The following is a 26,448-nucleotide window of genomic DNA, read 5'->3' on the forward strand; positions in this document are numbered from 1 at the left end:
AATGTAAAATTCATAGCAGTGTTTGGACATGATAAAACTCAGTAAATGCAGAGTTCCCTCCCCTCCATTTCCCTTCTGGGTGAGCCGGGAGTGGCCCGGATGAGCAGATGTGAGGTGGGTGAAGCCGAGCTCTGAGTCAGGTGGCTGGCTCGTTCCAAGATGGTTTCTGTCCTCATGCGAGCACCACCCACACCTGGAGCAGCCTCCATCCTGGCTGGGAACCTAGGGCCTCACCCCGGGTTTGCAGCCTGTCTTCTCTTCTGCTTTTTGAAGGGAAGAAATTTCTTCAAGTGAAGCCACTTCCACTCACTGGCATGAGCTTTATGGACAGTGCATTTAGGCCTCGTAGAGAGGCTGCTGTCTTTTGTAGAGAGGTGGGGGGGGCGGTGATATATTCAAAACAAACACCTGTTACCTCCCCCTCTTTCTGCCAGTTCTGGGTAACACATGTCAGCATCGTTAGACAAAGGTGAGCCGGCGGGACTGGCCATGTGAGGGTAGATCAGAGCTCGACGAAGACGCTGACCCCTCAGTCTCGCTCTCCGCGCTGATGCTCTGTGTGTGTGTTGTCGTTGCAGTGCCTCATGGCGTGGGAGTCGATTATCCCGCTGCTGCAGGAGAAGCAAGAGGCCAAGTAAGTTCCTTCCTGGGACAGAGACTCTTCCACCTGCGCGGGGCCTGGCACCCACCCCGGGATGTCCCTGCGGTGCCAGGGAGGCGGCACCGAGAGGACCACCGCAGAACCATCTCTCCTCCGTGTACTTCTGTCCCTTCCCCTCGCCTCCGTCCGACCGTTGTTTTCAGTTCGTATTTATTCCTTGGTGGCGTCTGTCAGGCGTACTCATCTCTCAGCGGAAGAAGCATACCTCCACGTTGTGACGGGGCCTGTTCAGGGGGACCCCGCGAAGATTTGAAACTGCGGGACCAGACAGCCCTCGGCCAACAGTCTGACATCTCGTTACAGTGCCCTGTTTGGGGAAGAGAACCTGGGTCCTGCTTTGCAAGGGCGCAAGGAAGGCATGAATGGAAGGCAGCCCTGGCTTTCTACGGATACACAGTCGACCCAGAATTGACCTCCGTGGGCCTGGCTTGTCATCCTACAGGGAGGTGTCGGCACCTCAGCGGCAAGTCCTTAATGAACAGTGGCCTGTAGCCGTGACCTGGCCTGCTGCCTGCCCGTGATGAGTGACACCTGGGTTATGGCTTCCGGTTCATGCAGGACCACTGAGATCAGTGTCTCGATGCATCCGCACCAGAGCGAGCAAGCCCGCATCCCTGTCCTCGTCCGATGCCTTGGGAGACTGAGGGGGCAGTGCTCCCCGAACTTGTTTGACACTAAAATGCAGATTGAAAACTGTTTTGTGTAAAATGAAGAAAAGGTGCATTTTTCTCTGTGACGTTCTTCAGTGTTCTTCTTTTGCTCGTTACATGTCATCAGGGTAGAGATTAGGCCCGTTAGGGAATATCCGTCGTCTTGAAGTTGGAGCCGCTCCCCGGTGGTTGAGCCCAGCGGGCATGTCCCGAGCCCCGCCTCCCATGTCTGCTTTGTGTAATTTGCCTTTACCTCAACCGAAAATTCCTAGTTTAATGTTTCCTGCTGTGTCCCCTGAGTGTTCGGGCAAACTTTCAGCGAGAGGCTGGCGGGTTGTTACGATACAGTCAGGATTTGATACACTCAGTGTGGGTGCTCTGCATGAAGTGCTTTAACCTTAGTATTTCCTGGTCAGGAAGAAAAGTCTGTATCCGGATGGGCCGCAAAGATGACGTGTATGACAGTGAACTCTTTGCTTCTAGTTGAGCTCAGACCTCCTCAATTTGCAGCTCAGTTCCTGGGGACTGCTGGCTGCATCGAGAGTCTTCATTTCAAACTATCACCAGGTTTACTTTTCAAGTGTGTCAGCACAAAACAGACAAAAAGGATCTCTCTTCCAACTCGTTTTTTTTTTCCCCTCTTGAAGTGAAGCTACCTGCGTCATGTTTGTGTTCTTTCATCTGTGGCTCATCTGTGTCAAATTATAAATCTGAGCCTCAAGCAGCAGGAGTAGTGGTATTATTTTAATGAAACCCTGTGCTGAGACACCGCTGCATGTGCGAGTTAACCTGCACTTACTGGTCAGCGTGCAGCCTGCTGAAATCACTTCATTCCGCATCTAGCTGCAGAGTTGGTCCCGGGCCAGCCACAGCCGTGATGCTGGCGGGGCAGCAGTTGGACAACACAGAACAGTTTGGTTCTGTTCTTATCATGTTTAAAAAAGTCGTGGTTTTAAATGATAATTTTCATATCAATTGGTACGTACGTGCGCTGTCAGACCCCATTCATGCCATTCTAAAATCCTTTGATGTGAAGTTTTTGTTTGGTACAATTAGAAATGAGTCATTGAAGCAGAAGGGTCAGAACAGTCCATCGACCCCGAGCGGTGATTCAGTGTTTCATTCTACCTCTAAGCCATCATGTTGGCGTGGGTGTGGATGGCCAGGTCCAACCTGACGTGTGGTAGAATCAGGGCATGTACCTAACAGTAAGTGAAGGACCTTCTGTTGATATTTGGCAGAAGACAGCAAACTGACCCAGAGCCAAATGCTCATCTGTGGGAGTGTGAGGTCTTGCCTGGTGGAATGTGTGCTTGAAAAATACTGTCCAGAGTAACGGATGCTTGGAAAGACCTGCGGAAGAAGTTACAGGAAGACTAGGCTCTAGTCTGTTGCAGTTGCCAAAGCGCAGGGACATGCCTGTGGAAGGGTTAGTTGCACAAGAAGGCAGCCCCTCAAAAGGAAAAAAACCAAAACCCATCAGGTTCCTCATTGGGACATTTGGGGAAGAGAGCAGGGTACACAGTCATTCCCTTACATTATCGGAGGCAGAAGACTGGTTCTGAAGGGATTCTGGCATCTTGGGCTTTTCTCTTTATTTGTTTGGTCCCCACGTGATGTCCCTGTGCTTTAGGACCCCAGAGAGAGCTGGAATAAGGCAGGCCGACCTCCAGCATGCCACTGATAGCAGAGCTTGGGAAACCAGGGTGTGTTGCAGCCTTTCTTAGAGAAATGGTCTTTCCAGGAAAGGGATCCTTGTCCCTTACTTCGGCCGGGCATCTGATGAGGTGAGGAGGCTGGCCCAGAAGGCAAGGGGTAGGAGGCAGTGGAGGAGGCCCTCCTGCCCTTCCTACTCCCACAGCTCCCTCGGGCCCCAAGCATTCCCCTCCTCAGCTCCATCAGCATGAAGGCTGTTCCTTTTGAGAAGTGTAACCTGGAGACTTCTGTGCCAAAGACAGCCTCGTGGAGGCTTCATCGCCCCATCCTCCTTGGCTCCACGAAGTTGTGGTGCTGAGATCACCAAGTCCCCTCTTGTATTAATTTTCCAGGAGATTTTGGCTTGAGGATGCGCTGCCTTGCACGTGGACAGGTTTTCAGGCTTGAACACATGGCAGTGGAGTGGAAAGTCATCCCTGTCAACTGTCCCTAGGGCCAGGGAAGCAAAAGTATCCGCTCACCTGGGTTAAAAACCCAGGCTAAGGTGGAAGAGAGAATTCCTAGAAACAGAGCAGATTTGAGAGGGTCAGGTGATTGTCAAAGAGAGCAGTCGTGATTTGTAGCAGATACGGACACTGTTCGTCCTTATCATATGCTGGATCTACAGGGAAGACTCCAGGCCACTCTGCTCAAAGCAAGGAACTGCTGCTCCTGCTGGAGGAGAGAACGGATTGCACAGCCGGGTTCGGGATTGGGTTTTATCCTTTAGTAAGATTTGATGATTCCTGGTGACCTCAGACAAGTGCGATTATGGATGTGATTGGCTCATATTTCACCGTGCTGCTCACGGAACCCACCACAACCCTTTCTTTAGCTGAAATAACAAAAGCCAGCACAACTCTGGGAATCGTGGGGAATGTGTGCTAAGTTTGTCTTCACGCCAAATTTCAGCCACACCCGGAGTGTGTTCTACGGTGTTGTTGAATGTGTTTTCTCAGTGGCCGTCCACACGAGGGAATCCAACGCATACCTGCCGCTCGCTTCTTGTGAGGCTACCTTTGGTGATGGGGCGACAGGAAGTTCTGTTGAGAGAAGGGCACGATGCTATGTGGTGGTCTGCATGTGGACCTTCGCTCTTGGGACGGTATCAGCCCAAGAAACACCCAGAGTTTGTGTGACGTGGCCCTGCCATCAATAGCATTGACATCATGGGCACCTGGCTCTGTCTGGATGCCATTCACTGGACTGCACAATGGTCATTCTCTGCACTCTGTCCTGAGCTGGCAAGAGAGGAGGGAGAGGGGAGTCCAGAGCAGCCTCTCTTCTGAGTGGAAAATGCTGTTTTGGGCAGCCAGAGTAGAGCCCAGTTCTGACTCATCCTAAGACCCCAACAGGTGAGGCCAACACAGGTCTACCTGTGGTCAGGGCAGGGCACGTGGATCTTGGACTCTGCCTTCCCAGACGCCAACATTCAAGGTCTGTGGAAACTGGGTAATCTCATCATAAGGCTGGAGGCACACTGCCTTGGCCATCACTATCTACAGAATTCTGTTGGACGTTTGGGTCCCCCTTCTCACTTTCAAAAGGCCTCCAGGTGGCGCCAGCTTGGACACTCACTTCCTGTGTTTTCTCTGTTCAGAAGGCAAGTAAACTTGAGGGAGATGTCAGCCCTCGGGGCAGACCTACAGCTTGGGCTGGAGTTGGAGTTGTTCACCTCTCCCTCGTGGTTTTCTTTAATTCAGTGAATAAACCAGAAAGCTGATTTTTCACCAACCCACCCAACAGGTGGTTAGCTTTCTGTGTTAAGGGTATCTAATCTCCTCATAGTTGCACCGATCGGTGTGTGTGCAGGGCTGTCTGCATGGGGAAAGGGTGGGGGTGTCAGGTGGGCCGCGACTGTTCTTTCTTAATCATACGTGTTTGAAATACTCTCTGGGTATGAGTGTCTAACCCTTTCTGTGTGGCAAAAAAAAAAAAAAATTATCCAGGTAGTTTTTACTACTATAGATAGCCTGTAAATAAGTGCTTTGAAAAAATAACTTTAACAAACCGATAAGCTATTTGTCTCATTTATAATCATTCTGTGTACCTAGCACTTGAAACTCAACAAATCTGGACTTTTAGAAATGCCACAGACTGTTAAAAAAAAAAAAACCTAACTCCTTTTTGAGAACTTGTCAACACCTACTAATATGCCTTATTCTTCGACTAGTGTTTTTTAGATTCTGGATAGAAAGAGTTTTTAGAAATGTAATCAGTTGTTCAGCTTAAATACTTGAGGGCCTAACATAGCCAGTCTTCATTGTTCTTAAAGAAACAAGCAAGAAAGTGAGGTTCATAATTAGGGCCGCCTTTTGGGAGGAGAAAGCTAAGTCTTGCTATTGCCAAATGATATTTTTGATAATGTAAGGAAACACAGGGACCACAAAACCTTTTTATTGTTTGTTTGTTTTTGTTTTAAAGTATGAAAGATTCGTGTCTCTGGCACATTTTTGATTGTAGAGGCTATTATGGTATCAGTATTGACAAATCACAAAGGTACAAAGAACTGTAGATCATGACAATATTAAAAGTTTACCCCGATTCTGGAGAACAGCTTTTTGAAAGGTACTGTGGGGGCCTCAGAGCAGCGTATTTTGGATAGAAATTCTCCACAGGTTGAAATGCCAAAAACATAAAACATATGGTATTGACCCACCTAATTTAGTCCATTTTAATAGAGCTTTTCCTATTAAGACCAGTGGCTGGGTGTTACGCACGCATCTCCCCCAGCAGTGCCGCTCTCTCACCAGGTGATTCTGGGCTCCCTGGAGGCCAGGTCTGTGAGCAAGTGACACCTGCTGGCACCCCTGTTTGACAGGCTGGCTCAGAGTCTCATACCATCCCTCCAGTCACAAATGATACTGGAGGAGGAAAAGGAGATCACTTTCTCCCTAGTGGGGAAATGGGGAGGGGAAAATACATTGCAAACAACAATGTGAATCAGTGGCATAAAACGAGGCCTGTGTCAGCTGGGCCTTCATCCAATACCAAACCAGCAGCTCTTAGCAGTCAGCACCGTTCGCCCGGACACTCCTGAGGTTTTGGTCCTGTCCAGTAGCACCTGCACTTGTGTGCCTGCTCCCTCGATGTCCGTGCGTGGGGAGTGCGTTGAGACATGATGTACATCTGATGTATTCCCGTGAAATAAACTGCCAGCAAACTTTCTAACTTGTATTTTAACTGTTGAAAACAAAAAAACAAACCTTTTGTTTAGGTCATGTCCAGCTTATGGACTGTGTTATTTTTAGAAATCATTCTTTGACATTTAAAATTTTAAAAGGAAAAAAAAACCCGAGAGAGTGATAAAGTCCTCTGTGTAAATGTGTTCTCTTCTCTCCATGCTGCCATTAAGCCAAATCAAAAGCTGTGAAGAAAAAAAAAAGTGCTTGAGAATGTGCGTAGATGAGAAAGTGATTTCTTTACAGATCAACATCTTTGTTCCATGAAGCTACCAAACTTTAAAAAGAATGTCTTTTTTTTTTCTTTGTTAATGGAACCCAGAGATTATAAAAAGAAAATAAGTTTTTGTTGCATTTTTGATGCTGGCATGAGGTTTTTGTCCACTTTCTTTCATATATCTGTGTATAAAAAATTCTGTCCATTGTTTACTATGGGATTAGTATTACATTTTGAGGTAAACAAAAGAATTTGTATTGCTTGATAAACTATTAGCTTGTAACTTTAAAAAGGTTTCTTTACCTCAGTTAAAGTAATGGACCAATAAACCTATAAAAGATGCTTTCTTTATCTTGAGTCATGTTCTCCTTTGTACCACTTTACAGGACAGGAAAATACGCATGCCTCTTAAATTCTGTTGTCTTATTTTCTCTACAGAGGTATCGTTTGGCCTGTAAGAATCAGGATATGCAGAGCAGCAAGAAAAACATTTAATTGAACTATTTTTATCCCTCATGTCTTTTTGGACTCATCTTCAGTTTACCCTCTGCTGCATCTTACAAGGTGGCGCCAATCTGGGGAGAAGAGGGAACTACCTAGTGTCCCTGCGTAGCCGTGATTGGTGGGAAAGCTGGCAGCCGGCCCAGGTAATTACATGAAGAATTTCTTCCTACTCCATCCCATGGCAAAGCATGACGTTGTATTCTGAGTCAGAGCCTGCCATTTCCTGATTTTTTTTTTCTATTGCTGTATGTTTAAAAAAAATCTGTAAGGAAAGAAGAAATATCTGTGGTTTATTAGAGTGTATTGTAAATTAGAGACCAGAATGCTCGGTTAAGCTTACCTCACGATGGCTGTGCACTGGAAATGGACTTCAACTGGTCCTAACCTTGGCTAACTAACAGAAGTTAATGTAAGATTGTGGTCATACCAAAGGAGGCAGCAAGGTGGGATAAGAGATTTGGATCAGATTTTAGCTTTTCTGCTTACTAGCTAGGTAGATTTGGGCAAGTCACATCTCTGAAATTCAGTATTATGATCTTTGAAAAGAAGACACACCTTCCCTGAAGAGTTGCCAATAGGACTAGCAATAATGTAGACAAACCGCCTGAGTGTCTGCTGGGCACTCATTATGTGATAAGGCTTATGGGAACACAACTCCTGTTACTTGAGTATAGCCAAATTAAATGTCAAGGATGTTCCATAACAATCCTTCCTGTATGCTTTGTCAATTGAAAACTTAAAAGGGGAATATGTCTTTTTTTTTTAATTGAAGTACAGTCAGTTACAATGTGTCAATTTCTGGTATATAGCAGAATGTCCCAGTCATGCATTTATATACATATATTCATTTTCATATTCTTTTTCATTAAAGGTTATCACAAGATATTGAATATAGTTTCCTGTGCTATATCAAAGAAACTTTAAAAAATCTATTTATATATATATATTTTTATATATAGTGGCTAACATTTGCAAATCAAACTCCCAGATTTATCCTTTCCCACCCCCTTTCCCCTAGTAACCATAAGATTGTTTACTATGTCTGGAATCTGTTTCTGTTTTGTAGATGAGTTCATTAGTGGCCTCTTTTTTTTCCCCCCAGATTTCACATATGAGTAATATCATATGGTCTTTTTCTTTCTCTTTCTGGTTGACTTCACTTAGAAGGTCCAACCATGTTGCTGCAAATGGCATTATTTTATTCTTTTTTATGGCCGAGTAGTATTCCATTGTATAAATATACCACAACTTCTTTATCCAGTCATCTGTCGATAGACATTTAGGTTGCTTCCATGTCTTGTCTATTATATATAGTGCTGCTATGAACACTGATGTGCATGTGTCTTTTTGAATTAAGGTTCCCTCGGATATATGCCCAGGAGTGGGATTGCTGGATCATATTTAAGGTAAGTCTATTTTTAGTCTTTTGAGGAATCTCCATACTGTTTTCCATAATGGCTGCACCAAACTACATTCCCATTGGCAGTGTAGGAAGGTTCCCTTTCCTCCACAGCCTCTTCAGCATTTATCATTTATGTACTTTTGAATGATGGCCATTCTGACTGGTGAAGGTGATACCTCGTTGTAGTTTTGATTTGCTTTTCTCTGATAATTGGCAATACTGAGCATTTTTTCATATGCCTATTGGCCATTTGTATGTCTTCACTGGAGAATTGCTTATTTAGGTCTTCTTCCAATTTTTGAATTGGGTTGTTTGTTCTTTTATTAAGTTGTATAACCTGTCTATATATTCTGGAAATTAAACCTTTGTCAGTCACATCGTTTGCAAATATTTTCTTCCATTCTGTAGGTTGTCTTTCTGTTTTGCTTATGGTTTCCTTTGCTTTGCAAAAGCTTATCAGTTTGATTAGGTCCCATTTGTTTATTTTCCCTTTTATTTCTACTGCCTGGGTAGACCGCCCTAGGAGAACATTGCTAAGATTTATGTCAGAGAATATTTTGCCTATGTTTTCTTCTAGGAGGTTTATCATGTCTTGTCTTATATTTAAATCTTTTAGCCATTTTGAGTTTATTTTTGTGTGTGGTGTGAGGGAGTATTCTAACTTCATTGATTTATGTGCTGCTGTCCAGTTTTCTCAGGATATATCTTTTTTAAAATGATTTTCCTTTTAAGAAGATTATGAAAATAGTATACTGGAGGATTGTAGTCAGACTGAAGGCCTGGGAGAATAGATGGGAACCGATCATGGAAGTTGTGACAAGAAGTGATAGAAAGGGAGATGGATTTAAGAGATTTCTGTGGTGAAGGGAAAGGGTCAGAGATGACTTAGAGATTTCCAGCCTGGGAGCTGGAGGTGATGCCACTAACTGAAACAGGGAATTAATCAGGAGAAAAACATAAAAGATGGAGCAGGCTTAGGGCTGGGAGAAGGAGAATTTGGTCTGGACTCGGGTTTGAGGAAATCCAGATGGATGTTTTGACAAGATTGTTGGAAAGAGTTCTGGTAGACTAGGTTACCTGGGAAGAGAACCCAGGGCAGGGCTTTTTAGGCCTCAAGAATTAAGGACGCAGGGAGAGCAGGAGGGGGACTTGGGGCAAGTTCGTAAGAAGAAAAAGGCCTATAGATTAGAACAGTGGTTCCTAAACTTGAGAGCTTATGAAAACTCCAATGTGGGGGCCCCACCCCTGGAGTTTAATTTGGGCGGGGCTCTAGCATTCCCATGGGATGCTAACGATGCTGGTCCAGGAACCAGGCTCTGAGAACCAATGGGTTAGAACATCTGTTAGAAGAAGCGGCGACTTGGAGAAATTAGAAAGCGTTCGAAACTGCTACCCTGGAGACAGGTGGGGTTGAAAAAAAGTCAACACTAGGGTGTTGAGAACCCAGCTTAGGTTAAAACCCACAAGTTTATGGTAGGGTCAATGTGGACAAATAAGGAAACTTTTCTGGCTGTTGAGAGCAAGCTTTTCCTTTTTAGGACAGGAATGGAGAAGCCAATGATTAGATTCATTTAGGTTGGTGAACTGGTCAGGGTCTGGGAGACAAGGGGTCAAGAGGAATGAACATATTGGTGAGAGGTTGTTTAGAGAGGTAGAGCATGGCCTTGAACTCATCTTTCCCATCCCACCTTCTCTGCTCATGTTGCCTGTCTTAGCGGGAACTCTGCCTTTCTCCAAGTTGTCTGCACCCCACATCTGACTCATTCTTGCCTCCATCTACCTCACCCTCTGCAGCTCATCCATCACCAATTCCTGTTGACCTCCAGCTACCAAATCCTTCTCCAAGGCCTACTTTTCTCCATCTTCAGCGCTCCTTACCCAGTGTCAGTCCACTATCATCCTTTGCCTGGATTCCTGCAAGGCACTCTCTGCTTGTCTCCTTTCTGCACGTCTTGTTCACTCCTTGCTCCACCACTGTATTCTCAGTGCTGCCAGGGTCCTCTTTCTAAGCTATGAATTGTAAGCATTCCATGTTTCTGCTGAAAACCTTTCAACAGCATGCCCATTACTCTAAAGAGAAACTTTTTAAAAGGCTCTGTTTTGATATTGTTCATCTTTACTGTTCCAGTCTTACTTCTTGATTCCATCCCCCTTGCTACCCCTCCCTCACATTGATTTACTATATTTTGGGATATTTTCACCTCCAGGCTTTCCAGCATGTTTTCCTTCACCTGGAAGTTCCCTCAACATCTAGCTTTGGTAACTTCTCATCTTTCCAGTCTTAGCATATACCACTTCTGAGAAGCCCTCCCTGCTCTCTTATATCTGGATTATGTGTTCCCTTATGTTAACGTTTATTATAAAATACATACATCATTGCCTGCTGTTCTGTCTGCTTCCCCCACTAGATAATACACTCTATTAGGGCAGGAGCTGTCAAGTTTTTTTTTAATTGAAGTACAGTTGATTTACAATGTTGTGTTAGATTTTGGTGCACAGCGTGTTGATTCAGTTATACGTGTGTGTATATATATATACTTTTATATTTATCATTATAGGTTATTATAAGATACTGAATATAGTTCCCTGTGCTATACAGTAGGACCTTATTTTATATAGAGTTGTTAGTATCTGCAAATTCCAAACCTCTAATTTATCCCTCCTTCCACTCCCCCCACCCTGGAACCATAAGTTCATTTTCTATGAGTCTGTTTTGTAAGTTCATTTGTATCATATTTTAGATTCCACATGTAAGTGGTATCGTATTTATCTTTGACTTACTTCACTTAGTATGATAATCTTTAGATCCATCCTTGGTGCTGCAGGTAGCATTATTTCATTCTTTTTTATGGCTGAGTAGTATTCTAGTATGTATCTGTGTGTGTATATACACACACCATATATATATATACACACCACTTTATCCAGTCATCTGTCAATGGACATTCAGGTTGCTTCCATGTCTTGGCTATTGTAAATAGTGCTATATGAACATTGGGGTGCATGTATCTTTTTGAATTCGAGTTTTCTACAGATATATGCCCAGGAGTGGGATTGCTGGATCATATGGTAAGTCTAGTTTTAGTTTAAGGAATCTCCGTACTGTTTTCTGTAGTGGCTGTACCAAATTACACTTCCACTAACAGTGTAGGAGGGTTCCCTTTTCTCCACACCCTCTCCCATGTGCCATAAAGTTTTGACCATTCCCTGCAAGGTCTGAGAGACAAGCTCAGCCCCAATACTCTGAGATTTAAATGCATTTTCTAGCTTTAAGTTCTACCCCACTCTAAGAATGTCATCTCTGATTATAGAGGGAAACCGACCTGGGAAAGAACGATTCACACACATGCCCTGGATGTCGATTTTAATTAGGTGAGTCTGCTTTTATAGATGTAAGTAAAATAGGCTATGAAAATAAGTACCTCAAAATAAAAATGGCTGTCAGCACCCCTCCTCCCCTGATGCCCCTCTTCGAAGTATTGTTGACAAAGTATCCAGTCTCATATCCCATTGAAGAGAGCCTTTTGATAGTTGCTTCTCAAACAGTAACAAAACTACCCTGAAGCCAAGTGCCTGTGCACCAGACCTCTCCTGAGCTGTTCACAGCTAACAAGGCCTCAGGGAAGAAAGCTAACTTTTTTTTTCAAGGTTATATTTTAAAGATACTGACTGAGGTTCATTGTTGGCAGTTCTCACAAAACAGCCCTTCCACATTCCCTCAACTGCTGAAGATGTGTGCCATTGAGTTCTCACGCTGGACTCCTAGCATAGCGCCCAGGTGACCAGTTAGCCATACGCTGGAGCCCCGGGAGACCATTCCTGGAAGAAAAGGGGCTTCTGCGTCTGGAAGGGCTGTGTGTGCAGCCTGCACGTCACCCTTCAAAAGCTGATGCTCTACTGTCTGCAGAGCCTAACCTCTGCCTACTAGGGACGTCTGAAAGCTGAGAAAGTTCCTCCATCACCAGGAAAGTGCTTTTCCCCACCCACCAGGGACCTGAGGCCAACTCCAGCTGGAACTTGGGTTTCTTGGGCAATGGGTTACTTTGGTCACCAGTTCCTGGTCCCTTCTCTTGTCTCCAGAGGGGCCCAGCCACTGCTGAGGTTTTCGGTTCTCGCAGATCAGCACCTTCATCTCTCTGCGCTGTCTCCGTACTGCAACCATGAGGCTTGCTTGGCGGCCACGATGCTGTAAGAATTTACAAGCGGGAATTATATGAGAGTGGCTGGAAAAGGGGACGGGGTGCCAAGAGGTCTCAGCCACCTCTTCATCACTCATAGACCCAAAGGCTCTATCCATTATGGCAGCAGAATGCTGTACTGCAGGGAGGGAGGGGCCCCCGAGGGAATGTCTCATTCCAGTCTCGTTAGAGTCCCACAACATCTAGAACCCTTTGCAACTGCATTTTCCTTTTCTGGTAATCTCTTTCCATCTCACTTCTGCCTGAGGATGAGTTCCCAGGTGTAGCTTCAAGATCAAGCTTTGATAATCCCAAGCAGACTTCGCTCCATCCTCTTCTGCCTTTCTGTAGCCCCTTTCTCTCTTCTATAAATCAATACGTTGTTTTAAAATATTTGTACATAAATGGATGCATAGGTCTTAAAAGCTGACCTGTGGAATGTCCTTCAGCCAACCTATGGGGCCCCTGGTTGTCTCATCTGTTTGTTTGAGCTCTAGGCACCTCAGGTTCTAAGCTGGAGCCCAGTTCTTCCTGATGGATGTACAACACCTGGAGCTGCTGAATGGGATGTGAGCATAAATCCAAACCCTTCTAAGGGAAAGCTTTGTAGAAACTTCTACACACTGGTTCCCCACCTTCCATGAGCCCCAGGGCTCTAAGGGAGGAGCACTTCCTATACTAAGAGCTCACTGTATTACAGAGCTGGCAAGAGGGAGCCAAGACTTGGAGGCAGCCAGCCTAGGACCCCGTGAACTCTGGGTTCCAGGCCTGGCTCCACAGCTTACCCCTGCTGGAGACCACTACAGCACAGCCACATGGTTAATGCGATGAAATTATTTTATCTGCCACATGTAAATCAATGAAGTTAGAACACTCCCTCACACCACACACAAAAATAAACTCAAAATGGCTTAAAGATTTAAACATAAGACACTATAAACCTCCTAGAAGAAAACACAGGCCAAACAGGCATAAATCTTAGCAACGTTCTCTTAGGTCAGTCTCCCAAGGCAATAGAAATAAAAGGGAAAATAAACAAATAGGACCTAATCAAACTGATAAGCTTTTGCACAGCAAAGGAAACCATAAACAAAGTGAAAAGACAACCCAGAGAAAATATTTGCAAAGGATGTGACCGACAAGGGCCTAATTTCCAAAATACACAGTTCACACAATTCAATTAAAAAAAAAAAAAACTAACAGCAACCCAATTAAAAACTGGGCAGAAGACCTAAACAGACATTTCTCCTAAGACATAGATGGTCAACAGGCATATGAAAAGATGCTCAGCATCCCTAATTATTAGAAAAATGCATATCAAAACTACAATAAGGTATCATCTCACAGCGATCAGAATAGCCATCATTAAAAAAATCTATAAATAATAAATAGGGGTAGACTGGGATTTCAAAATTGTAGAATAGATAAACAAGATTATACTGGATAGCACAGGGGAATATACACAAAATGTTATGGTAGCTCACAGAGAAAAAAATGTGACAATGAGTGTGTATATGTCCATGTATGACTAAAAAATTGTGCTGAACACTGGAATTTGACAACATTGTAAAATTATAAATCAATAAAAAATGTTAAAAAATAATAATAAATGCTGGAACTGGAATTTGACACAACACTGTAAAATGATTATGAATCAATAAAAAATGTAAAAAATAAATAAATAAATGCTGGAGCAGTTGTAGAGAAAAGGCAAACCTCGTACACTGTTGGTTGGAATGTAAGTTGGTGCAACCACTATGGAAAACAATATGGAGGTTTCCTTAAAAAATTACAAATAGAGTTACCATATGATCTAGCAACCCCATTACTGGGCATATATCCAGAAGAGACAAACTAACTGAAAAAGATGCATGCACCCCAATGTTCATAGCAGCACAATTTATAATAACCAAGACATGGAAGCAACCTAAGTGTCCATCGACAGATGACTGGATAAAGAAGTTGTGAGATTTTATACACATACACACACACACTGAAATACTAAGCCATAAAAAAGAATGAAATAATTGTTGGGGGACACTTGGTGGGCTGATGATGCGGGAATTTACCCGAAAGGGAGAAGTTTAAGAACAAAGGAAGGTTTAACAGTGATGATGCCATAGGCAACAGCGGGCCACACAGACAAGAGGTGCCTTCGTGACCACCGAGTGTGAACGTGCAGGGTCTTTCACTGGGGAAGGGGCTGTGAACACGAAGGGACAGGGGAAGGGATTTCTGATTGGCGGTAAGTGAGGTAAGCAGCTTTGATATATGGGCGGATAGTAGATTTACGACTTCTGTGACATGGAGCCACGGGCTGACACAGCCAGGTAGTGGAATTTATGATTCCGAGGAGGAGGAGACATGGGCTGAGCAAGGCAGCCTGAGCTACGGCGAGGCTGGTCATTTCCCAGGGCTGTTTACTCTGTTAAGGCCAACACGTTAGGAAAGGGTGTACTTTGCTTTTTTAAGGGATTGCAGGCGGACATCTGAGAGCCCAGGAAGGTGGGGGGGGGGTCACAGGGCCTCAGCAGGCACCAGTTGGCACTGCAGTAATGCCATTTGCAGCAACATGGATGGACCTAGAGATCATTCTAGTGAAGTAAAATAGACAAATATACGATATTACTCATATGTGGAATCTAAAATATGATACAAGTGAACTTATTTACAATTCAGAAACACGCTCACATAGAATGCAAACTTATGGTTACCAGGAGGGAAAGGGTGGGACAGGGATAAATTAGGAGTTTAGGATTAGCAGATAAAACATATATAAAATAGATTAAAAAAAACAAGGTCCTGTTGCACAGGGAACTATATTCAATGTCTTGTAATCACCTATAATGAAAAATATGAAAAAGAACATGTATAGCTGAATCACTGTGTTGTACACCAGAAACTAACACTGCAAGTCAACTATACTTCAATTACAATTATTTTTAAATAAAATTAAGGCAGGACAAGAAAAATTTTAAACATACAATTCTCTCTGCCCATTTGAGCCACTTGCTCCTCCCCGTTAGTGTGCATTGTGTACCTGTATTGTACATTCCCCTCAGAAGACAGGAATTCCTACATGCCTGAAAAAAAAAAAAAAGCAATTTCCCCGTGGTGCCAGCAGGGTAACCTCTTAGGAGATAGAATCCCATAAAGGGGATCCCAACAGCCCGCTACTCGCCTTGTTGGACTATGCCAGTGTGTTACTTTGATGTATAGCCCTTTGTCTCAAAAATAAATGAAACTGTGCCCTGACCTCTAACAGGCAGAACAGTCCTCAGAGCTTTCTGAACGACTGTCTCCTGGGTTATAGTCCTCACCGTTAGCATGAATAAAATTTTCTATTTCTTCGATTGACTATTAACTTTTTTGTTAATATGGTGAAGGCCAACCGACCTGACTTCATGGTCAATTAACAGGCAGGCTCTGGAATGTGGATGGTCAGCAGGGCTGGCTAGTCGGTGTCATACCCTTCTGACAGATTGCTCATTCATTAAACACTTTTTTTTTTGCGATAATATCAGACGTATAGAAAAATTATAAAAAATAGTACAGAGTGCCTTATACTTTTACCCAGGTTCTCCTGTTGTTTTTTTTCATTAAACACTTTTTGAGTACTTCTTACATGCCAAGCTCTCTGCTGGACACAGAGGATTTCAGCGAACCAAACAGGCATGGTTCCTACCCTCAGGGAGCCTACAGTCTAGTGGGCAAGCATGTAAGATGGATAACCACTGAAAAATCAACTGTCATGCTATGAAGGAAAGGTAGAGGCAGCTTGGGGAGCATATAATAGAAGGATCTAATTTAGATTGAGAAGACTTTCTCAAATCCTTTTTGAGAAAATGGTGTTCAAGTTAAGACCACAGCTAGCTGTGTTAAGACGTGTGGCTAAGGAAGGAGGGACGAGCATCAGGGGAGGCTCCTGGGGCTGAAGCATGGAGCAGAGAGGGTGGTTCGTGGCTGGAACTGGAGGCTGGATTATGCAGAACCTCATGGTCCATGGTAAGATGTCCAAGTCTTATCCTAAGAGCAATGAAAGCCAAGTGCAGAGCTTTCAAGCAGGAGATGATGTGAGCTGATACACACTTTAAGGAAATTGCTGACCACGTGGCAGAGTGAGGATGGTGAGGAAGCAAGTATGGATGCGGGGAGAAGGGCCCAGGGGCTAATTCGATCACCCAAGTGCTTTTAACTAGGACTGGAAGCAGTAGGGATAAAAAGAAAAGGGTGAATTTGAGGCATATATTGGAGGTAGAATCCACGAAGCCTGATGGATTGGAGGTGTGGGGAGATGAAGAGGGAGGACACTGGTGACTCAGAATTCCACCCTGGGCGGGTGCTGATGTCATTCAAGGAGGTGGGGACGACTGGAGGGAGCAGGCATAGGAGGGCAGCAAGAACTCAGTTTTGGAAATTTACATGGTAATTTGAAATTTTGAAAATACTTTAGATTGCTTAGAACATGGAGAGCAGAGCCCCACAGAAGTCTTCCACGTGGCAGTTCGTAGAGATGAAGCCACCAGGAGAAAAACTGGGAGAGTGAGGTGTTAAGCTGAGTGACAGTGACAAGGGCCTCCCAAAGGCAAGAGTGACCAACGGTTTTGGGGCAGCTGAGAAACCGTGAGGGATGAGGATTGCAAGGATACCTGCATCCTCTGACGTCCACTGAATTCAGCTATAAAAAGAAGTCAGATCTTGGTGACTGCAGCCCTGGTGAAGCTAAGCAGGGGAAGTCAGTCTGTAGTGGGTTGAAAAGCAAACAGGAGGTGAGGACTTGAGACAGCAGGTGCAGACCAGCAGTGGAGAACCTGGCTAGAAAGAGGAGGAGGAGGAGAGATGGGGCAGCAGGTCCCATGCCAGATCTGGTAGGAAGAATTCCAGAGTGGGAGCAGCTAACTGGTGCAGTGGGCTCTCTGAGGCGTTGGGAGAGGTGCCACCCAGATGCCCAGTGCCTTTTCTAAGAAGCAATGTCAAGTAGTGGCTGACAGAGACCGCCCAGGTTCAAGTCCTGTCTCTTCCACTTATTAGCTGTATAAGCTTTAGCAAGTTACACAAAACCTTAGTCTGTTTCATCTTCTGTAAAATGGGGAGAAAATGGTGGTTACCTCAAAGGATTGTTTGAAAAGGTTAAATTAGTTAAAATATATGAACTATTTAAGTGCCTGGCACATAATAAGGGCTACTGAAGTGTTTGCTATCATTGGCTGTAAGAGGGGTTGGGGGAAGAATAGGATGCGTGTAGACCTACTTGCAGAAAATGAGCCGTTCTCCTAAGGTGGCGTCTGTTTTCTCTGCGAAGCACGAGGCAGCAGCTGAGCCCATGTGGGCTGGGTGGTCAGTGGGTTGCAGATGGGCAGAGCCAGTCAGTTATTTCCTCAGCATCTCCCTGCGGCATGTCAAGAAGAGCCAGCAGGAGAGGGCAAGTCCTCCACATGAAATTGGCTCACTTTGGTACCAGGAAGGAGAGGAGGCCACAGTTCCTTCCAGCAAACAGGCTGTTGGCAGCCCTGGCCTGGGGAACCTCTCCTCCCGGCCTTCTGCCCGCCACAGCCTCCTCTGTTCCCCTGCTGTGACATGTCTTCCTGGGCCTTTTTGTTCCTTTCCCCTCCTGGGCTTTTATGTCATTGGAATGTGACTTCTCTTTCTGCGGTCAGAGAGTTCCACTGGTCTTTCCTGTTGATCACACTTAATGATGGATGGTACGAGCCTTGGCCTCCTGTAAGAATTTCTGGATTTTTGTTTATTTAGGGACTTCGCGGAAGGGAAAGGTAATGGAAACATTTCCTTTATACTAGAAGTTCTTAACCTTGGTTGTACCTCCAAATAAACTCCAGAGCTTTAAAAAAATTCCTGTGCCCAGGCTGCATCCCAGATTAACTGAGTCAGAATCTCTGGGGGTGGGACCCTAACATCGATAGTTCTTAGATCTCTCCAGGTGATTCCAATGTACAGTGAGCAAAGGAGTCTGTCTGTACATGGGTCCCTCTACTGCTAAATGTCTACAACAGAGAAACAACTTAAGTGCTTCATTCACATACACATTCAGTTACTTATTTGACTGGGTCAAGATTCTGTCCCTGCTTCTGCAATCTAAGACCACGAAGACCAGGCACATCTTAATCAAAACTCCATGCTCTGAATGTAGGACTGGGTGATGTCACAGAGTCCACTGGGGTGAGAGGTCAAGGGCAGCACACCTGCCTCGTGTACCCCAGAGTGTCTCAGCGAAGGCAGAGCGTCTACTCAGCGCACATATGAAGCAATGAAACTGTGTTATTGTATATTCTCATTGCTTTCATTTGTCCATTTTTATCTCCAGCTATGACACACGTTACCTGGTCAGACTTGTTTTCCTTTGTTGTTTTTTGGGTTTTGTTTATTTGTTTAGATTCAAGAGACCGTTTCAACCAATTGCCAATCAAATGGGAGTGGATAGCCAAGTGGCATAGCTCCTAATCTATTACTCGGACAAAGAGCTGGGACTCCCAAGATGCTTGCATTGTGTGCCAGGTCTAGCTAAACCCAACCATTCAGCCAAGACTCATGAAAACAAAGGCGCGTGAAAAAGCCTAAGGGCTGGGCAGCTCGGGGACAGGTCTGGCTCAGTCCCACACCTTAAGAAAATGAGAACTGGACCAAGAAGGCACCAGTCATCATGCCTGTTGTTTTGCACAAATTCTCTCAGCTGTTTGATCTTCACATCTTACTTCTCTCAACCATGAAATAAAGCAAACAGCCCTCAAGATTGATGGCTCCTGTCTCAGGAGGCTCAACCTTCTAAGTAGGCAGGGACCTTTTATGATATGAGGATTCAGAAAAAGCCCTTTCCACCATCCACTTCCCAGTTCTTCCAGTCTGCCATCAATTCTGTTCTACTCTGCTGCCCATAATACCGCCATTACTGATATGCAGAGCTTCTGTGCGCTGCTAGGCAGGTCCCTTTAAAATACAAATCTGTGTCAAGCCCCCTGCAGCTTCTTGTGGATATAGTTATTGTGTTCTTTTCGCCTCTGGTGGGACTGACACAAGTGTGAGAGAACCTCACTTTAGGGAAAGGGATAAAAAGGCCTAAACAGACCAAAACTGAGCCGTCTTGTATGGCAGCCACTAGTTCCCTCAGCTACTGAACACCTGAAATGTGTTCAACTTGAGATGTGCTGTCAGCGTAAAACACATACGAGGTTTCAAAGACTTAGTCAGAAAAAAAAAAAAAAGCAACTCATTGATTTTGTAAAGGGATTCCAAATGGTATTTTGGACATATTGGGCCAAATCCAATATGTTATTAAAGTGAGTTCTCTTGTTCCTTTTACTGTTTTTAGGTGTGGCTACTAGAAAGTTTAAAATAATATACATGGCTTGCACGTGTGGCTCTTCCTGTGTGTCCCTGAGACAGGGCTAGTCAGAGACCAGACTGTTCTGTGTGGCCCACTTTGGTGGTGACCTGGGCTCATGCTCTTCTCATGGGACTGGAGCCCTTCCTTTGCTCCTCTGGCGTGTCATCTCCCAGACTTTAGCGATCTTATTTTACAAATGAGACAGATCCCCCAGAGAGGTCAAAGGAATTGCCCAAGTCCCACAGGGATGCTCACACAGTCCGGTGGCCATGAGACTGCCAGGGCACTGAGCAGAGGCTGCTGGGCGCCCAGCCGTCAGTGGGCACAGAGGAGAGAGTGCTTGGAAGCGAGACTCTCACCTAATGGAGACTAAATGCAAGAGGTCTGAGTGATTCAAGAGGGTATTCTAATCTCAGCCTCTGATTACAAGGAAGTAAATGAGGCTCCTATAAATAAGTTGTATTACAAAACTGCCAGGAAGTGAGCCAGCGAGTTGGGCCCTCCATTTATTATTTATGACTTCAGGGAACTCCCAAATTGTCAGATTATTAATTTGGGGGAACAGGCGAACTTTTCCTCTGTGACAGGGCCTACTCAGGACCCACTGTGCAGATGCTGCAAAGAAACAATCCTTCACGATAACCGGCTGGAAATGCCCCAGCAGGCCTTCCCCAGAGCCCCAGGCCCCAGGCCCCAGGCCCCAGCCCAAGCAGCAGACGCTGCTCCTGTCTTACCCAATTGGGATGATGGCCAGGAAGGAGAGGAAGGAGGAGAGAGCAAAGCAGGTGCCGACGAACTTCTCCATGGTGAGCTGATAAAGCTCGTTGTATATGGTGGAGGTCACCACTCCGGTCAGAGCCAGGGACAGCTGCAGGATGACGAACACTTTTCCTGTGGAAGGGACGAGGGGATCGAGAGGGTTACCATGCTGTCCCCCTCTGTGTTTCCCAACAGCTGAGTCTCTGGGGAGGTCTCAGGAGACCCCCAGCTCTTCCCAGACTCCCACTCAGCCTTTGTGGTTCACTTCGCCAGGACTCTGGCCTCCTTCCAGCTGCCTCCCACCGTGGCCGGGGATGGTCGTGTCTCCATTCAACTGCAGCTTTCCAGCATCTGACTTTCCAAGCCTTGCCCACCCTCCACTTTTCACTCCCTCTGCCCTAGATGGACACCAGCATGTTCCTAGTGTCTTCGGGGCTGCTTCTGGAACTCTCTCCTAGGTCTTCCGCCAGCCCAAACCCTGTGCCTCGAGCCCGGCAGCTCTGAAACCGCCCTGGCAGAGCAGCTCAGAGATTCCTCTCACTCACCGTAAGAGGAGTCCTTGATGAGTTTGGACATTGCTGATCGGATGGTTGTGATGGGGATGAGCGCGAACAGCATGACGGCCCGAGCTGGAAAGGAATCACACAAGAACACTCCTCACTGTAGCCCAGCCTTGGCCAAAAGGGTAAATGAGAAGAGAACAGAAACCTCCCTCAGAAACCCCCTCCCCCAATCCCAGTGTGGCCTGCCCTTCGAGAAGTGGTTTGTCAGCTGGCAGACTAGCACCCCTGCCGCCCCCTCCCCAGGCAGGCGGACTCTCTGATGGAGCCATAGATGCTGCAGACCCCTCTGCCGGGTAGCAAGGCACAGTTGACGTGGTGACAGCTGAAAGGTATCTGTATTGGCAGAGTTAAGTGGTTTCTAGGGAAGTGGAGCTGATGTCACTCAGTTGACTCAAAACTCCTCTGCCTCCTGGGAGGGAAGCGTTCTCCCTGGCTGTTCATCGTCACCTCTGGGAGACGGTCCCAGGAGTTTTGGCAAGCTGCATCCAGAAACATGTGCCACCAGCACAGCTGCCACACACCCCTCCCTCCCTCAAGACCCATTCAGGATCCCGATGCGGTGTGTGAATGAGAGTGTAAGCGTGTGTGAGGAGGGTAGGTAGACATGATGAGGAGGGAAGGGGGGGGGGCTCCTCTGATTTTGCACATGGCCTGTTTAACTGGGAGCTGGCCGAAGGTAATCTGGCCATTTTGTGAGGTGTTTTTCTGAGGTGTGTGACTTCAGCCAAAGGACAGTCTCGTAACCGTTTAGGGTTGTTCTATTATGTTAGCCATTAGCCAGCCATGTGGGACTATTTAAATTAATTCAAATGAAATACAGTGAAAAATTCTGGTCTTTAGCTGCACTGGCCACATTTCACGTGCTCCATAGCCACCCACGGCTAGTGGCTACTGTACTGGCCAGAACAGATACAGAACATCTCTATCACTGTAGAAAGTTCTATTGCCACTCTGGTGCAGAGGTCTCTGCTTATGATTGTGTCCTCGGGTAGAAACTTCATTCTACTTCCTTGAGGGAATGTATTTCATTGGTTGTGAAAGGCATTTATAGAAAATTTTTATCTGTTTTTAAAAAGCCTGTGCTTGACCCAAATTGATTTTAGTTAAGGAACTTTTTCAGCTGGATTACTTACTGTTCTATCGCTTTAAAACTGGGGAGAAGAACCTCAACCCCATCTCCACCATTCAAGGCCATCTGCAACCGCTCTTACTGACTCCATGCGCCACTGACCACCCCCTCCCTGGACTTCCTAGAGCTACGGACACCATTCTGGTCACATTTCAGTGGGCAGCATGAGTGGCACAGGACACAGTACAACACAGATAAACTCGAGCGCATGTGATCCTGTCTCCCTTGTGTCTCCTAGGTAGCAGGCATGATCTCTGATGCTGAACTGGGACACCTAGACCACAGCATTCCTGGGGGCAGCCCCATGACTCAGGGGGCCAGCAGTGTCCTCGTCCTGCCTCCCCAAGAAAGCCAGACTCACCAATGTAGAACATGTATGTCTCTTTCACAAAAGCCAAGAGGAGGGCTCCCGACCCAAAGGAGACCATCCCAATCATGATCATGGTGGTGTCCCGGAAGCAGCGGGAGAAGACCAGGACGCCCAGGAAGCTGGTGATGAAGATGGTGTACCCTGCAGCCATACCATAGCCCACCTGCACTTGGTTCCAACTCAGAGGCTCCCTCAGCACAAAAAGGGGCATCACGTCCACCGTGCCCACCACTGCCAGGTCATACACGACGGCTCCCACAAAGAGCAGGGCAATGATGGTTTTTTTGGGCTTTGCTTTTCCAGGAGGTGGAGGGTGCTCCACGACACTCTCCTTGTCTGGCTGATCAGGATCCAGTGTGCGATAAGAGCCGGTCGTGCCAGACACCATATCCACAGCCTTGCTAGCCTTGGCCGTGGACTCAGGGACCTTCAGCACCAAGAGGCTGTAGAAAAGGGCGCAAGCGGCACAGCTCACGCTGCAGGTAGTCAGCACCAGGCCCTGCCTGGAGTGCCCGGTCATCTGCTTGAAGAGATGCCCCGAGGCCATGCTCCCGCAGAATCCCGCCAAGCCCAGGATCAGGTCAATCAGGATCAGGCGCAGGGAGCGGCGGCCCTCGGAGGAGCCGAGGGAGCCCAGGGCCATGACCCCTGACCAGAAGGCCGAGAAGCCGCCGCACAGTCCATTTAGCGCTGCCGCCCCGTATAGCACCTCCACGGGCCAGTCCAGCAGAACCTTCAGCAGCAGCCCCAGGCGACAGAGCAGGAAGCCGAGCAGTGGCACGCAGATGGAGATCTTGCGGTGGTAGCGGTCGCTGAGCCAGCCCAGCCCATAGGCTGAGAGCAGGGGTGTCAGGCCCATCACGAGGTTGTAGATGATGTAGAAGTTGGAGATGGCTTTCTGCTGTTGATCCTCCTGAGCCCCCCGGGGCGACAGGCTGGCGCTGTGGTTGGAGAAGGCCTCCACTCCGAAGGAAGCCTTCACCACCAGGAGCAGCCCCGCGTCGTAGAGAGAGGTAGCCACCTGGGTGGAGGCCACCACAGGCTCGATCCAGGTCCACACCTGGCAAGGCAGGGGGCCCCTCCAAGGGCAGATGGTCCCGGGGCCCATGTGGTCTCTCTGATGTGGGGATGGAGCAGCTTGCTTGCTGGCAGTTGCCCTGGAGGGCCGGGCTCACTCCGAGTGTGGGTGCGCTTGGGAAAGGGGAGAGTCGAGCTGAGCAAGGCACCGGGCACAAGTGACAGCAGCCAGCCAGGCGGCCCAGTGACCTCCGGGGCCGCGGCCACTCCTCCCAGGACGGAAAAAGGCCGCGCCCCGCCCCTGCCTTCCGAGCAGAACTGGCGGCCGCCCAGGGAAGCCAGGCGCGGGAGTCTCGCCTCGGCCCGGCGCCCCGCGTCACGCTGCTCCGGGGAGCGCGGCCGCCGAACCAGGGTTCGATTTCCCCGCGGGCAGGCGGCGTGCCTGGACCTTCCGCGGGTCGCTGGGCGCCTTCCCCCTAGGGCTTGTCATGGCCTGGCCTGCGACTCCCAGGCAAGAAGCAAAATTCTACTGTCCCTGGAAAGCAGTTTGGGCGAGGGGTGAGGTACCTAAGAATCTGCCTGGGGTGGATGAGAGAGAGTGCGTGTGATTTGTCGGGTTTAAAAGCAACAGGGACCCACCTGCTGTCGGGAGCCGGGTCGCAGACTTTGAGAGAAGTAAAACTCAGGAGTGCTACTACCGCTTTGAGATCCTAGTTTCAATGTGGGGGGACAAATACCCAACCGGGGGATCGCTGCATCTTAGGGCAGTTCTGCTTTTATTTTTTAGAGGAAACGTCTATGTGACAACGTGGATGAACCCTGAGGACATCATGCTAAGTGAAGTAAGCCAGTTGTAGAAGGACAGATACTGCTTGATTTCACTTAGGAGCTATCTAAAATTGTCAGATTCATAGAATTAAAGAGTAGAATGGTGGTTGCCAGGGACTGGGGGCAGAGGGAGGGAGAAATGGGGAATTACTAGTGAACAGGCATAGAGTTTTAGTTAAGTTAAATGAATAAGCCCCAGAGATCTGCTGTACATTGTATTTGTAGGTATTTATAGTCAACAATAACGTATTGCACACTTAAAAATGTAAGAAGGTAGTTCTCATGTTAAGTGTTCTTACCAAACAGAAAAGCAATAAACAACAAGGTCCTACTGTAGAGCACAGGGAACCTCATTCAGTATCTTATAATAACCTATAATGAAAAAGAATACATACGTATAACTGAATCACTATGCTGTACACCAGAAACTAACAACATTCTACATCAACTACACTTCAATCAAAATCAAAAACAAAAACACCAGAAAATCCAAACAAAACCCCAGGAGCAGCTAGGCTCAGCCCTTCCTCTAAGCCAAAGGCCTCGCAGAGAAGAGTCCTGCCTTGAACACCTGAATCAGTAGGCCCAGAGCCAGCTCGGGATGCAAGCCAGCGTGGGCCCCAGCCTGGAGGCTCCAGCCAAGGGAGAGAGGAGGAGGTCCTGCCAGCCCTGTGTGTCCCTACAGATAAAACGAGACTCTGGCAGGGACAGAACAGTCACCAGGCTCTCCTGCTCCTGAATCAAGTCCCCAGGACCCCTTCTGTTTCTTTGCAGTTGCTCTTCTGTCTCATGCACTCGCTGCCTTGGACTGGGTAGAGACCTGTTTCCCTGGCTGGCTTGCTTCCTCAGAGTACACACTTCTGTGAAGAGGACCAGGGTAAGGGGTGGTGCAGGGGCCGGAAACGCACCAAGGAGAAAGATCTTACCTTTCCACAATCACCCCCGAGGGATGGTGAATTAACTTACTCAAACTCTCTCAGCACCAACACAGCCATGGCAGCAGGGGTGAGCAGGAACCCATCCCGCAAGGGAGACTCAAGTCTGCAGGGAGAGTTTATAAAGCCAAGTGGATAAGGTACTTGGGGGACTAGGGACCAAACTCTAAATGATTTTGTGTAGATATGTGCCCTTGAGGTCATTTTCAGATGAGCTAGAACCTTCTCTCTCCCCTCCCTGTCACTGTTCAGTGCCCTGTGTCCAGGCTCAGTCAGCTCTGCCTTCTGCAAGTCTTCCCTTCGAGACCTGCCCTGTGGAGCTGCCCTGGCAGCCCCCTCAAAGCGTCCTCACTGCCTCCTTCCTCCCCCTCACCTGGGCCCACCTTGGGAGGTACCGGTTTCACCCAACCCACTCCATTCTTAACCCTGCTCTTCCAGAGGCTGCCACAAAGTCGCCCAACAGCCTGCTCCTGGGAGGGCCAGAGGCCCCAGGGCGCTTGAGGGTTGCGGGGGAAGATGGTATTAGGCTATCAGACATGACCGTGGGAGCAGCAGCCTGAACCAGATGGATCATCAAGGGGTCTGTCTGTTCTTGGGGCCACAGACACTGGAAGACACCCTCTATCCTCTCTGAGAGGATCCATGGTATCTCACGTCTTCCCATCCTCTGGGAAACCAGGGGAATTTGAGGGGCCTCCGAGGGATTCATGCCAGACCCAGGACACATCTGGGGGAGGCTCGGTCATCCTGGTGCTAGCCAGCCCTGGGACCCTCCAGGCTTGGGACCTGAATCCTCTGACCCAGAAATGAACTAGATCAGGGGCAGTTAGTGTCTCTCCCCGTTTGGGCTTCTCGGGTTTGGGTTATATTTTCAACGTGCCCCGACCCCTCCCTCCATCTCTGAATGCAGCCTCCAGCTGAGTTAGCGTCCAGCCATCCTCTGGGCCGAGGCTACCAGCAGGCATAGCCCTTCAGCCAGTATGAGCCCTGGCCCTGCCACTTTAATAAAGCCAGCCTTG

The 26,448-nt window shown here is 47.2% G+C and overlaps 3 protein-coding genes and 1 long non-coding RNA gene across 7 annotated transcripts in view; 3 read left to right on the forward strand and 1 right to left on the reverse strand.

The window, feature by feature from the left end:
- The window catches only part of SNX30 (sorting nexin family member 30), a 91,537-nt gene extending 84,783 nt beyond the window's left edge, over positions 1–6,754 (forward strand). The window contains exon 9 of the mRNA XM_015248331.3: positions 579–6,754. Coding sequence (XP_015103817.2) covers positions 579–638 — 60 coding nt within the window. The 3' untranslated portion in view covers positions 639–6,754. The remainder of the gene's footprint in view (positions 1–578) is intronic.
- The window catches only part of SLC31A2 (solute carrier family 31 member 2), a 445,176-nt gene that overhangs the window by 250,474 nt on the left and 168,254 nt on the right, over positions 1–26,448 (forward strand). The window lies entirely within an intron of this gene.
- Positions 5,388–23,956, reverse strand: SLC46A2 (solute carrier family 46 member 2). 4 transcript variants are annotated; one of them, XR_012072189.1, is made up of 5 exons: positions 22,641–23,956; positions 21,133–21,216; positions 20,563–20,719; positions 17,741–18,208; positions 11,659–12,497 (listed from the first exon to the last, which is right to left on the reverse strand). XR_012072189.1 is itself a non-coding variant. In XM_072959934.1 (4 exons), exons 1-4 carry the CDS (start codon positions 23,755–23,757, stop codon positions 6,186–6,188), a joined length of 1,362 nt encoding a protein of 453 aa, XP_072816035.1. In that variant the 5' UTR covers positions 23,758–23,954; the 3' UTR covers positions 5,388–6,185. The 4 variants fall into 4 exon arrangements, 3 of the variants coding, with proteins under 3 accessions (XP_072816035.1, XP_072816034.1, XP_031533278.1); XM_072959934.1 differs by lacking the exons at positions 11,659–12,497; positions 17,741–18,208 and adding an exon at positions 5,388–6,189 and having other exon boundaries at positions 22,641–23,954; XM_072959933.1 differs by lacking the exons at positions 11,659–12,497; positions 17,741–18,208 and adding an exon at positions 6,302–6,373 and having other exon boundaries at positions 22,641–23,954.
- LOC140696133 (uncharacterized) lies at positions 6,848–11,661 on the forward strand. The gene is made up of 3 exons (XR_012072194.1): positions 6,848–7,052; positions 8,267–8,315; positions 11,623–11,661. It is a non-coding gene; the product is annotated as an uncharacterized lncRNA (long non-coding RNA).

Source organism: Vicugna pacos, chromosome 4 (assembly GCF_048564905.1).
Source record: "Vicugna pacos chromosome 4, VicPac4, whole genome shotgun sequence".
Taxonomy (NCBI): Eukaryota; Metazoa; Chordata; class Mammalia; order Artiodactyla; family Camelidae; genus Vicugna; species Vicugna pacos.